The sequence below is a fragment of the Equus asinus genome, chromosome 12 (assembly GCF_041296235.1).
Source record: "Equus asinus isolate D_3611 breed Donkey chromosome 12, EquAss-T2T_v2, whole genome shotgun sequence".
NCBI classification, from domain to species: Eukaryota; Metazoa; Chordata; class Mammalia; order Perissodactyla; family Equidae; genus Equus; species Equus asinus.
Window position 1 is genome coordinate 61715638 of NC_091801.1, and position 14391 is coordinate 61730028.

Sequence of the window (14391 nt, forward strand, 5' to 3'; positions counted from 1 at the left end):
TGATTGATGTGACCTAATGAAATAAAATGCACCTATTGTTGGGCTCAGAAAGTTTGCTCATAATTTTACGGGATCATCTTTTGTCAAAATAAAGTTGACCAATTATTTCTACAAAGGTGTTTACGAAAATAAATCCCATTTTCTCCTATAGCCGCCAAAGAAGAAACAACCTGCAGAATTGTTTTCTTCTTTATCTGTAACTAGAGGCTTTGAAATAAATCTAAAAACACTGTCCTGGCTCTTCCATTATATTCCAAGTAGGTATATTTTTAAAAATTATCCTTTCGAAACAACACATGAAACATGATTTGAAATCATCACATTAGTCTAATTCCACAACATGGTTTTGATTACGCTGGACCAAAAGTTTTGGCAAAATGTTCTCCTGACATCACAGGAGCCCAAAAAGGAGGTGGTTGGTCGAAACGTCCACATTTCTACCAGAGGAGACACCAAAATACTGTTAAATACACGTCACCAGGAGCAGATACAATGCGTTCTCTCAGAGTTAATTCCACTTTCACTGAATCAGTGAGGGCAATACGTGAGGGATACCAAATTTGCAATTTGCTATCTTTTTCTTTAGGGCCTGATGCATTTGTTCCAAACGAAAATATTTTTAAATCGTCTTTAAGATGAATGAGCAGAGCTGTTGCTTCTTTCTAGTAGCAGCCTTATTTATTTTACACATAACTATAATTTAAGGATGTCAATCATTTTAAGCAGTTTGCAAAAAAATAAAATACAGGCAAAACCAGAGAAGATTTTCTTTACACCAAAACATCATTACACGAAAATACGTCAGGTTAAAAGTCTCCACTTTATATACAGATTTCATTTTACCCCTGCGCCTTGACAGTATTTTATATTTTCTCATTACTTTCGGAAAATTCCACAGGGCTATCTTAAACTGATTTCAAAGTGGGTTAAAATATTTTTTCTTTTTCCTTCAATCAAATTTTTAGACAAATTGCATAAGACGCAAAGGAGAAACAACGAAATGTCATGTTATTCTACACCGGTCGTAATTTTTGCAATTAACCTCAAGAATAAATATACAATTTTCAAACCACACTCTTTTTGAAATACAAATAAAACTGCGCAAATGACATAAGAAAGTACTTCTCTGTAGTGACTCCTTAGAAATTACCAGAATATCTTATCACAGAAAGGTATGGAAGAAGAGCTGAAATGACTGATCTCTCAATTTCTGATGCATCAAAATGAGATTCTGAAAACATAACATAAAAGGAAAAAAAATGAATGCAAAATTAATTTGCGTTTTATGGAAAATAACACGGGTTCTCTAATAAGAAAACCCTAAAAAGATGAGGTATTTCCTCTCCTTTCTGAAAAGCTGAAAAAAAACAAAACCAAGTATTTCAAAATCAATGGACTTCAAGCAATCCAAGAGAATTTGGAAAACATTTCTCTAAAAACCAATCCAGAATGCAGGATGTCAATTTGGAAGTAATGGGAGCATATTTCGTTTTAAAATTCGAAAACTTTTTAAAGACAAAAGTTCAAGTTAACATCCCAGTGATTAACTCAGGGACTGCTTGGCCAAGAACAACTTTCGGCACTTAAAACATAAAACTGTCAGTTTCCTCTGCTTGGAGACAAAACATACAAAACGCAAACATTCACTGCTATATTTTCCTAGACATGAAAGACAGAGCTGACTTTTATAAAAGGTGATCACTGTGAATATTTCTATCTATTATTACATTTCTGCGGTAGCTCCTTAAATCAGTTACAAATTCCAAACTTCAGAACCATCCTTAGCAAATGGCTACTATTCTAGGGGGTGTACCTTACTCCCTAAATCTTGATGGAAATACAATCATTTATTGAACTGCACTAGCGCTCCACACACCAGTATATTAAGCAGCCTGTGCTTAAGCTACAATAAAACAAGTAAAACTCTACTAAAGACTCCAAGGGGTTGATAACATGATGCCTGGCATTCTATCTCTTGCAAATCTAAAGCATACTGACAGTGAGAATAATTTAAGTGCTCTCTTTCCTAAACCAAGATATATTCATTTCAAGCATCATCCATGATCAAATAGTCAAATTCATATGTATAAACTTGGAATACAGAGTTTGGTGGAAGCACTCAGTAACTAAAATTGTCTTAATCTTTTTGCCAGAAGTATGTCACAGTGGGTGCTTACAATTGTTTCAAAATGATACCACAACTTTATTTAATTTTATTCAATGCATTTCCTCATAGAAATGGAATGGCAAAGCCCTGCTCAAGAGCAAACAGTAAAATCAAATTATTATTTTACAGTATATAAGCTTCGTTCTCTTCTTATACTGCCCCCTCAAATATAAATATTATAAAGAAATACAGGTAAAAATCAAACAGCTGGCACATTTTTTTCCACTGAAAGGAGAAAGCCTTATTCCCCAAAAAACTGAAATATTAGATCCCAAAGAGGAAAAAAAAAAAAAAACACAGGAAAAAATGGTAATAAAGCATGGCAGAATAATCCAGAGGAAGCATGCCTGGTCTCAGCATAATTTTCTTTAGCATCCTGAAATGAACGACATCGTGCTGCCCGTGATCTCTGCTTACTTCTCTGAAAACCATCCAGAGGATTTTCAAAAAGGAAAAATTCTAGTTGTGCTTTCAAATGCCAAATTAACTTACAGGACTTCCACTCCTGAAGGAAAACAGCACAGTAGCGCACCAGAAGCTGGAGAATGCTTTTTGTCACGCAAAGCCAGAACTGATGAGTGTGACCCCAGTGGGGTTTATCTAAAATTCCCAAGTACCACAAGCAAAGAGGTCAAAGTTTTCTATGTCATAGAAATAGAATGTCAAATACACAAATAAATAAAGCCATATATAGCAATAGTTCCTTACGTTAGATTTTACAGTATCCAAGGCCCCCTTTGCTCAGATATATATATGAATATATATACATCTTTTTAAACAGTAAGGAAAAATGGGGGAAAAAAAGGAGGAAAACTTGCTTACACTAATTTCTAACCCTCGTCTTCCATTTTTAATCATTATTGGCCTCATCTTTGAGTTTTTATTCTTGCCAATGATACACTGAATTATTCCGGGAGCAAGAAGAGCATGTATGTACATAATTAAACCTTAACAATGAAATATTGAACTATTTTGGGACTAAAAAGTACGCGACAGGTGTGTACATAAGTATACACAAATATGTGTAACATTAAAGAATTAAATGTTTGACAAAGTGAACAGGCAAGATCATGTACACATATTTACACATAAAATGTGTGCTTTTATGATTTTTACTATTGGCCTAAAATCTTATGAGTGACAGTTTTCTTACTTAGAGCTTATCAAAGTACAACGAAAAAGCGAAATGTAAATAATTAGGGCACTCTTTCAACAACATAAATTGTCTTAAGAACGGGACATTTAAAAGCAGAATAAACACTGATGGGCTAGAGAGTAATATAAACAGTTTACTGTAATTGAGGGTTAAATGACAGTGAGTTTTTTGTAGTAATTGAGCTGCTCTGACATCCAATGAATGCAATGCAAAGTCGTTCTAAATGCAAAGGAGAAACATCTCTTATATTATTTGCTTATAAATTACGGAAAATAATGTTTCATATTACTCATTACTTGGATGTGAAATTGCTTACACTTGGCCACTTGTACCTAAGTTATTTTCTAAAATTTACCTAAGTTTGAAGAACTGAAGAACAAAATTTGCAGTAATCTTTAAAAAGAATATACTTCCAATGATAAGTTAAAGACAGCATTAAACATAATCATTTGTGTTTTTTCAATTTGTAATTTAAATAGATCTATTCATATAAAAATTCAGCAGCTAAATATAGAAAAAACATGATTTTAAATGATCTCAAAGGTATATCTGGAAATAACTGATAAAGAATTATTAATCATCCAAAAATTAGACTAATATGTACCAAGAAAATTTAACAATATATGCTTTGATTAAAATTAATATATACATGACCAGTCAACTTCCATCAGTTGAATGGTATTTTTTAAAATAAAGTGAGCAATACTTTCTTTCAAAAATATTTAATGGCATCAAAAACAAAGCAGAAACAAATGCCAAAATCTCTTTCAGGAACTTTAATATGTTCAGAACGACCTAATGGTATTGAGAGAAAAAGAGGCTGATGTATTTATTTCCACATCTTTCAGAGCTAAAGATGATGTGTGGATAATAACATCACAGAGAAGTCACAAGGAGAAGTTGGTTTTTAATTTGTTTTGCCAATCTTGCTCTCATTTCAGAAACAAAATTATAATTAAATTAACCCTCAAACAGGTGTTGGGATGGTTAAGTAATTAAAATGGATATTACAAAGGCTAAATTCATTTCAAAAAAATATGTAATATGTTAAAATTCCATTCAGTCTCTGTAATGCAAAAACATTCTATACGAGTGAGAATACAGATACGTGCACGCACACGTACACACTAAGTTCATATGAAGTCACAAATTCATATGCTGCACTTGTGCAGAGCTCAGAGAAAAATAAAGCTAAAACCAGATTAGCAATGCTTGATCCCTTTGCCCATGAAGTGCATCATGTAATAGAGAAATTAGATTCCACAAACTAACTTCTGCCGTATATATTTACACTATTTATAGATGGATCTGGTCTCAGATACAATACATGCTTCTATTAGGAGAAAGTGAAATAGTGATTCACAAGAATTCGCTGAGAACCATACTGTAGAATCTAATCCAGAAGCATAGATTGTATTATAAATGTTTGCTGATTTGTAAGTTTCATAAATTCCGTCCAAATTCTACAAGTACAAAAGCTCTCAGGCAAAATCTTTTTAATCTCTTTTTTTCTGCAGCTAAAATATATTTAACGTCTAAATAGCAGTCTTGGTATATCTATCATCCTATACTAGGTTCATTCTCGGTTATTATAATACTCAACTTAATAATATAATATTAATGCTTTTTTAAAGCTTGGAACATATACATTAGATAAGACGAATACGTTTATTATTCTTTATGATACTATACTACCCACTATCATGAATACAAAGTAATTAACAGATACAGCAATTATAAATACAAATAAGCAAACCATGCTCCCTTCAAATAAAGGATAAAAGAACAGAAAATAAACTATGAACACTTGTACATTTCCTTTTAACTCTATCTACTACAGAAGGCTTAAGTAGCTGACAATGAATCATTTGTTTATTCAAGTGTTAAATAAATTGAATATATAAGTTCATTTCTGACTGACTTAAAAGTATTTGGAACATTTTCCAAAGCCTATTTTGACTGTCAATTACCTAGATACCAAAATTGTTGTATTGTGTTGCTTGATAAAATAGGACGTACAGCAACCTTCAAAACCAGTATTACAAGCCTAGCAAAGAGCATCACATTTGGGTGACGCACAGAATCTGTCACCCTAGGGAAAAACACACTGGGTCATAGTACAGAGTCTTTACATGTTCCATATTATTTCTACATAACGTTTTGAGATGACAGAACTGTAAACTATAAAGTGCTTTAAAAGATATATTCAGAAACAGCCCTACCACTTAACTGCTCCTCACCACAGAAATGGGACTTTAAAAAAATAATCTTCAGAAGCATTTCTTAAAATACACTGAGAGGTAGCATTTTGATTTACAAGGGTTTTTGGGGTTTTTTTTGACATTTTTTAATTCCTTAGTAAATTCAGAGCAGGCTTCATTATGGTTAAACTCCATACTTACTTCAAACTTCTAGACGTTATAAAGCAGGTCACGTAGCTCCTTTAAAAAAGACGCATGTTTAAAGCGTAGAGTTGATGGTGTAGCATATTAGAACCCACCATCAACGTGTAGCTACAGATTAGCCGTCCACGTACATTACATACGTAAAACACACCTACAATAGCATGCACACATGTCAGCAATAATTTAAACACAGCACAGCTCTCGTGGATATGTCCAGCATTTGCAGGCATTTACACTGCTAGATTTCCTCTCATAGTATAGGGATCCTACTACAAACTACCCAAAAATTACACAAATCAAAATATGTTACCTTTGTTCAAACAATAGTGCAATTCCTTATATAAGAGAAAGAGTCATCCTTAATCGCTCAGGAACCAAGATAGCGGTGGATTCTTAGAGCAAGAGTGGTGCAGAATGGTTTGAGGCAAAACTGAAACATATTGTTTAAGTAAACCTTAAGGGGTGGGGATCATATGCGCAATTGATGGATTTTTTTTTTTTTGTATCATCTTCCACAAAGCATCCCCAAACCCTCCCCACCACAGAACAGTAAACAAACTGCTGATATTAAAGGATGGCAGCTCCAAACACCTCCCTCTGCCTTTTTTTCCTTCTTGCTAAACTTTATTCCAGTTCCCTCAGTTTTGAAGTAATAAACTGAACTTCATTAAATAAAAATGTAATGACAGAGAAACCCATAATTTGAAATTTATGTTTGCAAACTTGGTAAAAAATAAATAAACCAAGACTTACTCTGAGACACTCACGCTATGCTGAAGCGAACAACTTACAGCTTAAGTTCCTAAAGTTTTCCTGAGAAACCCTAAAGTCAAGGAGTAGTTACCAAAGAAAGAATGCCCCCGATTTGAACCAAACTCTGTAGCTCTCACAAGAAAAACCGAGAAACACCTAAGGTAAATCAAAACTGTTAAATTTCTATGCAGAGAACACTTCAACTTCCCTGAACGTGCGGAATGTTTTTGATAATTATAAATGCCTTAAAAGACATTTTAAGGTATCTGCATGATACCTGATTTTCAGTATGGATTATTTCTAAAATGCGCTATGGGTGAAGAAAAAGAACAAAAACTCTCAAAACAAACTTGGGGTTAAAATCAAAGTCCAAGACAAGTAATCCTAAGATTTAAACCTTAGGAATAATTCACATTAGAAATGTCGATATTCAGTTCTGGCCCACCAACTGGGGCGGAGGGCCCCGTTTCTGGGTGGAGTGCGTTTCTCCAAGGAGGAAAAAACTGGCACAAATCTTTTTGCCCTCCGAAAAGATTTTCCAACTTGCCAGCTTCTGAAGTTGCCCTGATGTCAATCAACATCACCAAGATGTCTCTTAACTGGAGAAAGTCCTGTTTGCCTGTGCAAGATCAGGAAGAGAGAAAATGACTAAAAAAAAAAAAATGAAAAACACGGTGTGATAAATAGGGTTAAAAAATTAACAATCTGAAATTGCGTAAGAAAAAGAACCACCAGTAGAAACAAACTGACCCTTAAAATTAACGCTTTCAATCTAAAAATATATTTTTGTCAAGTTTCATCTATTTTCCTTCCTCTGCACATAAAAATGATTAATGTCACACAATTTAACTTCCACATTTCAGGCTCCTGCTAACAGGTGTAGCATTCTTTATGTAAACATATTCATTGACCTGTCACCATTGATAATCTTAATTAATTCATCTTGAATGAAACAAAAACAAATGTTTTTTTTCCAAATAAGAAAGAAAGAATGAAACACAAATACCCATTCTCCCCAAAACCCAAAAACTGTTCAAGTGACGGTAACCTGAAATGCACCAGCCATGACAGAGAGCAATTGGAGAAATCCAGCAGTACTCAGCAGGAAAGATTTTTAATAACAGATTGAAAAACAAGAATAAAAATAACTACATCAACAGAGCCTTTCTTCCTCAGGCCACAAGCCCGTTCTTACTTGAACTTTTTTTTTTTTTTTTAAATGGCATTTTGGCCACTAAAACCAATCCAGAACATTATTAAAAGTTAAAAGCTACCAATTACTTCTGTCTGTTCTTTTAAAGCAAAGTTTGGCATTACGTCAGTTGGTTTAAAGAAAACAAGAAAGAGAGAGAGAAAGAGTAGGAGAGAAAGTTTCCTGCTTGTATAAACTAAACCACCAGGGAAGGTGTCTAGCCACTTGTAAAGTATTTACTGCAGGTTTTTAAAGAGCTAGAAACATTTTAAAAATTAAAAGTTTTCTTTCTCATTTTTAATGAAACATACTTAGGAATGAAAAGCATATCCTGAATGTCTTCTTTGGGGTGTTTTGATGTTATTTGTATCTCAATTATAGCTTTGAATCAGAAAATGATTTCCAATGATGCTTCAAATTGGAAGGACAGAGAAAATTTCATCTTTCTTTGTGCTACTCGGATTTGTGCTCTTGGAAAAAAAAGAGGGGGGGAGATGACAAAAAGTAGACATTGCTATGATAATAGCTACTATAGCTGCAGCGACCCCTCTGACTTCTTCAGCTAACTAAATCTTGACAGTCCAAAAAATTTTCATCCATAGATCCATCTGCAAAACTGAGTAAAGAGGTTTCCTTAAGCCCAAATTTCTCTTTCTAACCTAAACCAAGTTCGAGCATTATTATACGCACCAGAGAACCAAGCCAAAGACCAACAAATTCAGTTCCCAGGATCTGAGAACCACGGAGTGATATGACAACCATAAAGGTGACCATAATAGCAACATTAAAGACATTATTTATAAAGGTCATATATAATTAGCAGAATATCCTATACAAATAACCAAACGGCTTAAGACCCACTTAGACTTGAGGATAAATTTGTAAGAGTGGTTATTCCCTCTGCAGCACTGTTTGCTACTGAACAGTCGTATAAAACAACACTTGGCATTTTAGCATATTTACTTTAATCCACTGGTTAAAGCTTTTAGGAGATAAATAATTTTGATAATTATAAAAAAACACTACTCAACGTTTTCCAATGTAAATAACTGCAAAGTGCCTAAGTCTTCTCTACACACGACAGTTACAAGCACCCTTAGAGAATTGCATTAAATTTCTACTTGGCAAAGGCTAGAAGAGTTTCTTCATATTTTATCTAAGGGGAAGCCTACAATTCCATAAATCATAACTATTATACTAACAAAGAATTCACTTCTTTCTGTATGAAATATCAAAAGATGAATATAGTTATCACATAGAGAGACAAAGTAAAACCAAGTCCAGATATGCCGTCATTAATTTCTCCAAATTTCAACAAATAACAAATAAGGAAAACAAATGAGTAAACAAGACTCAGAATTAGTTATCAATGTATTAGTAGTCATAACCAGCAAAAGAGGGGGAGAAAGAAACTTTTGTTACCTGAAAACTTGACCAAGGATGAACAACAGAAAGCAAGACCATAAAACTTGCCTGTTTTTATCAAATTGATTACAACTTGTGAGCTGCAATATTTGGGACAGAACTGTCTGAGTTTATAGTTTTCTGTGTCTGCCAAAAACAGATGCAGACTACCACACGAGCTGTCCTGCGGAAACTAAATTAAGCAAAAGCAAATACCAAGTGGAAAGTTGTCAGTCTGTTGAATGAATGGCTTCATTTTACACACCAGAGAATATCTTAATAAGAATATATTTTAATGTGCACCAGTCATTTTATTTTAAGTGCATCACTTATTTCGAAAATAATAACTTTCCCTTTAGATCAATTATAAACACCTGCCCACAACTTTCTCAAGGTCTATTTTGCTTTACACAGAATAGCACAGTGTTACATTATTGTCTGCTATCAAAAAGGGTACTGAAGAAAAAAATATAATTTTTACATATATGTATCATGAAAAACGTTTCAAGTCCCGTTATCAATATTTGTGCTAACTTCAAATTCAAAATAAAGTTCTAGCTCAAAAACAACTTGCTACAAGTTCTTTCAAAACTTTCAAGTAATGTTGATTTACCTCAACAAAGAAAGTAAGACAAGAGTTTATAAAACTTAACACCCTTTGGCATTTCTTAATAGAAAGGTACAGATCATTAATTGCAAACCGTGGTCTGTATTTCCCTCTCTCTGCACACACACATCAAATAATAATAACAATAACAAGAATAATAGAAACGTCACTGAAATACTAGGATCTTAAAAGCAGCTTTTCCACAGAAGCATTCATTTCTCTGTTTTGAAGGTTTTCCTTATGAATGAAGATTTCCTTATGTGTATGAGAGACCTGCACTGCGGAAATCAGAGTAAATTCAGGAGTAGGATGTGACTTAAAAGAAAAGTAAAAATAATACTGAAAATAGGGTAGGCGCATGTGTAACTCACTTATGATTAGCACACTAACATGGATTCTAACTTATTTTCAAGCAAAAATTTTATAAAATCATCTAAAAGATTCATCGTCAAAAGGCTGAGCTCTAAGATCAGCTCAGACCTCCCAGCTACTGACACTTTCTTCCTCGCTTTTAATGTTACCTTTAAGAGACAAAGGACGAAATCCAAACAGCAGCAGACACCCTACAGCATCTAGAATTCAAAGGAGTGACAAACTTTTTTGTAAGAAACTTGTTCCACCATTCCTTTGGAGAGTGTCAGACTTAGTTATTATGTGTGGAAAAATATTCTACATACATATATGCTAACATATAATAGATCAGGAAGCCGTAAACATCAGCTCACCGATGGTAAATAATACTTTGCCAACAGAGTATTAATGAAGCTTCGGAATGCCTCACATTCAGAAAAATCAAGTCATCATGCTGGCACTAAAACTCTATTTCCCCCTCAGGAGTTTTATTTTCACATTGTTAATATCCAGAAACCATCATCAAACTTTAGCACGTTAGTGGCCCTGTACATCTAACTGAATCTAGAGATGTTTTCATCCAAGAGTATAGCTTTAAAAGGAAGTTATGAAATCTGAGGAGAGAGAAGCTCTAAGAACGATATGTTTGACTTGTTAAGATTAAGCACGTCATTAATAAACTTTCACTTAAAGGTAAAAAAAAAATCCTCAAAATGTTGGTATCATTTCCAGACTGTCCCGTCAGCATCACAACTTACAGGAAACGCTTCATCTTCCCATACAAACCCTGTATTTATTCACAACCCTGGCATACTTGGGGAAAGAAAAAAAGCCCACACCATTTCAGAGCTAGTTTGCTTTTTTACGTTAACCGGTGGAATATGTGAGAAAGCGTTCTAGGCAAATGAGCAGCCTGTAAGAAACTTTACAACTAGCAGTTCAGAAACTTTCCTTCTCGTTCTCATTTTGTCCACGTCAAGAACTGGCTGCCCGCATTACTTTCCCCTGCTGCCCCTTGCATTTTTAACTCTGGCAGCCTTTTCTAAATGATCAACTTTTCCTAAAACCAGCAGGAAAGTAACATGATGCCAGCAAGATCCATAGGTTTTAACTTCAGAGCTGGAGGACTTTGAAGAGCCGGTGGAAGGTTCTTTATTTTTGCCTTGAACAATCAAATTTTTTCCAACACCCAGGCCTAGAGTTATCATTTCTTTGTCATTTTTGTCTCAGGCCCTATCTGTGCTTTCCCTTTGTACTTATTACCCCTCTCAGACCCTGTCCTGTTCACCTGGTGCGTTTACAAAAGTTCAGTGAATCTACAGAAGTTCAATGAATCGGCCTGACTTCTCGGCGATTTAACTTCTCCGCTAAGCTTCTCACTTGACTTACCTCACTTAAAATTCTAGCCGTGGTTTTCCAAAATAGGATAAGGATGAATAGTCTATCATAATTTGGATTCATCATTAAGATCCATCGCTCTTACTCAAAAACTTTCCCAGTATCAATTCTGAGGCCTAAAAAGATATGAGGAAGTAAAGGAAGACCTAAAATTTATGAAGTCCAAGATTCCCTCTGAAACCCACCAGTCCTTCTCGCCCTCCAACTTAAATTGCTTTAGAGTCTTAGGGCCATAAAACAGTTACCGACTTCCCTGGGGAGAGCGGGGAAACACCACCATCTCACCCAGGTACTAACAAAAAAGCTTGCCCAGCCACAAAAACAGCTCTGCGCTTCAAACAGCTCCCACCTCCGCCTCACCCTCAAATTATTCATGGGGTCCTATAATCCCGGAGTTATTTGAAGGGACAGCAGTGTTTGCCTTGGCCTTTCAAAGATGCGTTTCTCTAGAACCCAAACAGGAACCAGACAGAAGGCGAAGCGCCCGTCCGCCGGGATGTCCCACCGCTGTCAGGCATTTAATCACTGGCCAGTGTCCGCTGACCCGCGACACATGGCGCATCATCCGCACCGCAGAGGAAGTTGCCCCTTCCTCAGCCCCTACGGAAGCGCCCTGGCTGCAAGGCCCTGCCACATGGCACGGACAGGGCACAGACCCCTCGGCCCAGCTCCCTGAGCCGCACAGAAGCGGGTGCATCAGGAGATGCGACAACCCTCTTCTTCTCCAGCCCAGCTGGGCCTTTAAGGGAAAAAAGTTTGAAGCCTGGCTTTGCAAACTCTCCCAAGCCAACGCCAGTCCTGTGCTGTTTTCCCACTCTGGAGACCACACGAAGGCCCCTCTCTGGGACCCTCCCGACCCTCCCAAGTTCACCCAACTTACTACTCTGCATGCTGGTGCCTAGTCTGCTCCCCGCTTGTCAGGAGCCCCAGAAAAACTTGCAGCGGCTGCGGCGGCCGCGGCCCCTCGGGTCCAACCACCTCCAGCTCCTCAGCTGCGCCCGGTAGGAGAGAATTAAAATCCGCCAGAAAGAGACAGCGAGGGGGAGTGGGGCTGCGAGGGGGAGGGGGCACCGGCCTGAAACTTCTTTTTTTGGCAAATGGGGATTTGTTTTTCCTCCTCCCCGGCGGCTGAACTTGACCCTCCTGACTCCAGGGGCTACTGCAGTTTGAAGTCGCTCGTTTCTAAGGCTCAGATGCCTTAGACCTACCAACAGGAGGAGAGGAAGGGGGGAAAAGAGGGCAGAAGAGAAGACAGAAAGAAAGAAATCACACGCGCAAAAAGGAAGAAAGAAAATGCATGTGAAACCCGAGAAGCCTGCGCTTGGCTTTCTGCACACTCTCCCTCTGCTTTTTTTTTTTTTCCCCCTCAAAGAAAGTCACTTTTAATTCCCAGGGCTCCCCGCTCGCGATCGCCCACATTTTGCGCACACACGCGCGGGCGCAGCACTCGCGTCGCGGCGCCCCGGGCCCGGCCGAGGGGCGCCCGCTCCCCCCGCGCTCCCCGCGGCCCCCGGCCCCGCCGCCCGCCCGGGCCTCCCCTCCTTACCTGTTGATTAATCGTCAAGAACACCCTCGGCAGCCCGAAAGATGGTGGCGCGGCGGCCAGAGCCATGAACCGTCTTCTGTTGTTGCAGAGTTGATCTTGGATTATTGGGGGGAGGGGGGGAGAAAAAGGTCTTTCCTGCCTCCCCCCCTTTCCCTTCCCTCCCCCCCCTTTATAAAAAAAAAGAGAGAGAGAGCGAGAGAAAGAGAAAGGAAATAGAGCAAGGATGTGCCCGGTGCCGGGTCGGAGAGGGGAGGGGGTGTTGTTTTTTGTTTAAAAAAAAAAAATAGGAAGGCGAGAGAGCGATCGAGAGGACGCGGGGTCTGGAGAAAGGAGCAGCACCAAAAAAGAGGACGCTTGAGATTGCAGTGAGATCGGGTCTTTATCAGAAATGTTATCGCTTGTCAGGACCTCAGTCTCCGCGCATTACGTCAGTTTCAAGACACCAACACTATTAATATCAAAGGAGCCTTCGCGGAGGAAAGCGCCACCCCAGACCGAGCTCCCTTAAAGAGACAGCGCGCGTCCCCGCGCCGCCGCCGCCGCCGCCGCCGCCGCCCCGCCCGGCTCCCAGCACCCGCCGCCGCCGCCCGCCGGGACCGGCCCCGGCCGCGGCGAGCCGGCTGCGCGAGAACTTCGCCCGAGTCGGAGCGCCGCAAATGAGAGCTGCGCGGGGCAGGGACCCGGCTACCTTCCCGCCCCGCCTCTCCCCCCTCCTCCTCCCCCACCCCCCATGTGTGAACGTGCGGGCTGGAAACGGAGGAAAACCCCCAAAGCTTGAGGAATAATGTGATAAAGACGAGGACCTACCTTGGGGGAGTGGGGGGCAGGTGGGGGCTGGTGCGTGGCAGCCAAACCGATGGTCCCCAAACGCTCGGAGATGCTATCCGGAACAATCAAAAGAACTCTCAAAGTGCGTTTACCTTTTCGGTGGTTACTTTCCCTGCTCCCTCCCAATTAAACGACGCAGGATTTTTGTGTGTGTGCGTGTGCGGCCCCTCCCCCGCCCTTTTCCTAGGACATGAAGAAGTCTTGGGACACCTAGCCGGTGGTCAGTGTTTTCCATGATTGCATGGCAGGAGGGCTTGAGGAGGACAACTTGAACTCTGTCCTGAGTTGGAGAAGTGCGGACTGAGGTTGCTATGGTTTTCTGAACTAGGGACAAGCTAGCAAGCTGACTGGGTGCTTCAAGGGGGTGCTACAAAATAGATAAAATGGGAACATTATTCAAATGCTGCAAGATTAATACCTGCTGCTTTTTGGGCTTTTAGTAGCAGATAAGGAACTCTGAATTAACCATGACATTCTTTTTACTACACATCTCCAAATACTCTCATTGTTAAGTGAAATTTCCTCCACCTGAAGTTACTGAATTGAGCGAGTCTTTTTTTTTTTTTCAACTTCTAAAGATCAAC

At 38.6% G+C, this 14391-nt stretch overlaps 1 protein-coding gene across 10 annotated transcripts in view; it reads right to left on the reverse strand.

Annotated features, from left to right (window-relative positions):
- Positions 1–13552, reverse strand: part of TRPS1 (transcriptional repressor GATA binding 1) — a 250512-nt gene extending 236960 nt beyond the window's left edge. For 3 of the 10 annotated variants that reach the window (XM_044780771.2, XM_070481506.1, XM_044780768.2), the window contains exons 1-2: positions 12980–13552; positions 11425–11549 (exon numbers count right to left, since the gene is read on the reverse strand). Coding sequence is in view for 1 of the 10 variants with exons in the window: in XM_070481508.1 (XP_070337609.1) it covers positions 12314–12323 (10 nt within the window). In the remaining 9 variants the exon portion in view is untranslated. Of the gene's footprint in view, positions 1–11424; positions 11550–12313; positions 12730–12979 lie in introns of those variants that run through there. The other 7 variants (XM_070481507.1, XM_070481505.1, XM_014853688.3 and 4 more) reach the window with 6 other exon arrangements.
- Between the last annotated feature and the right edge of the window lie 839 nt (positions 13553–14391).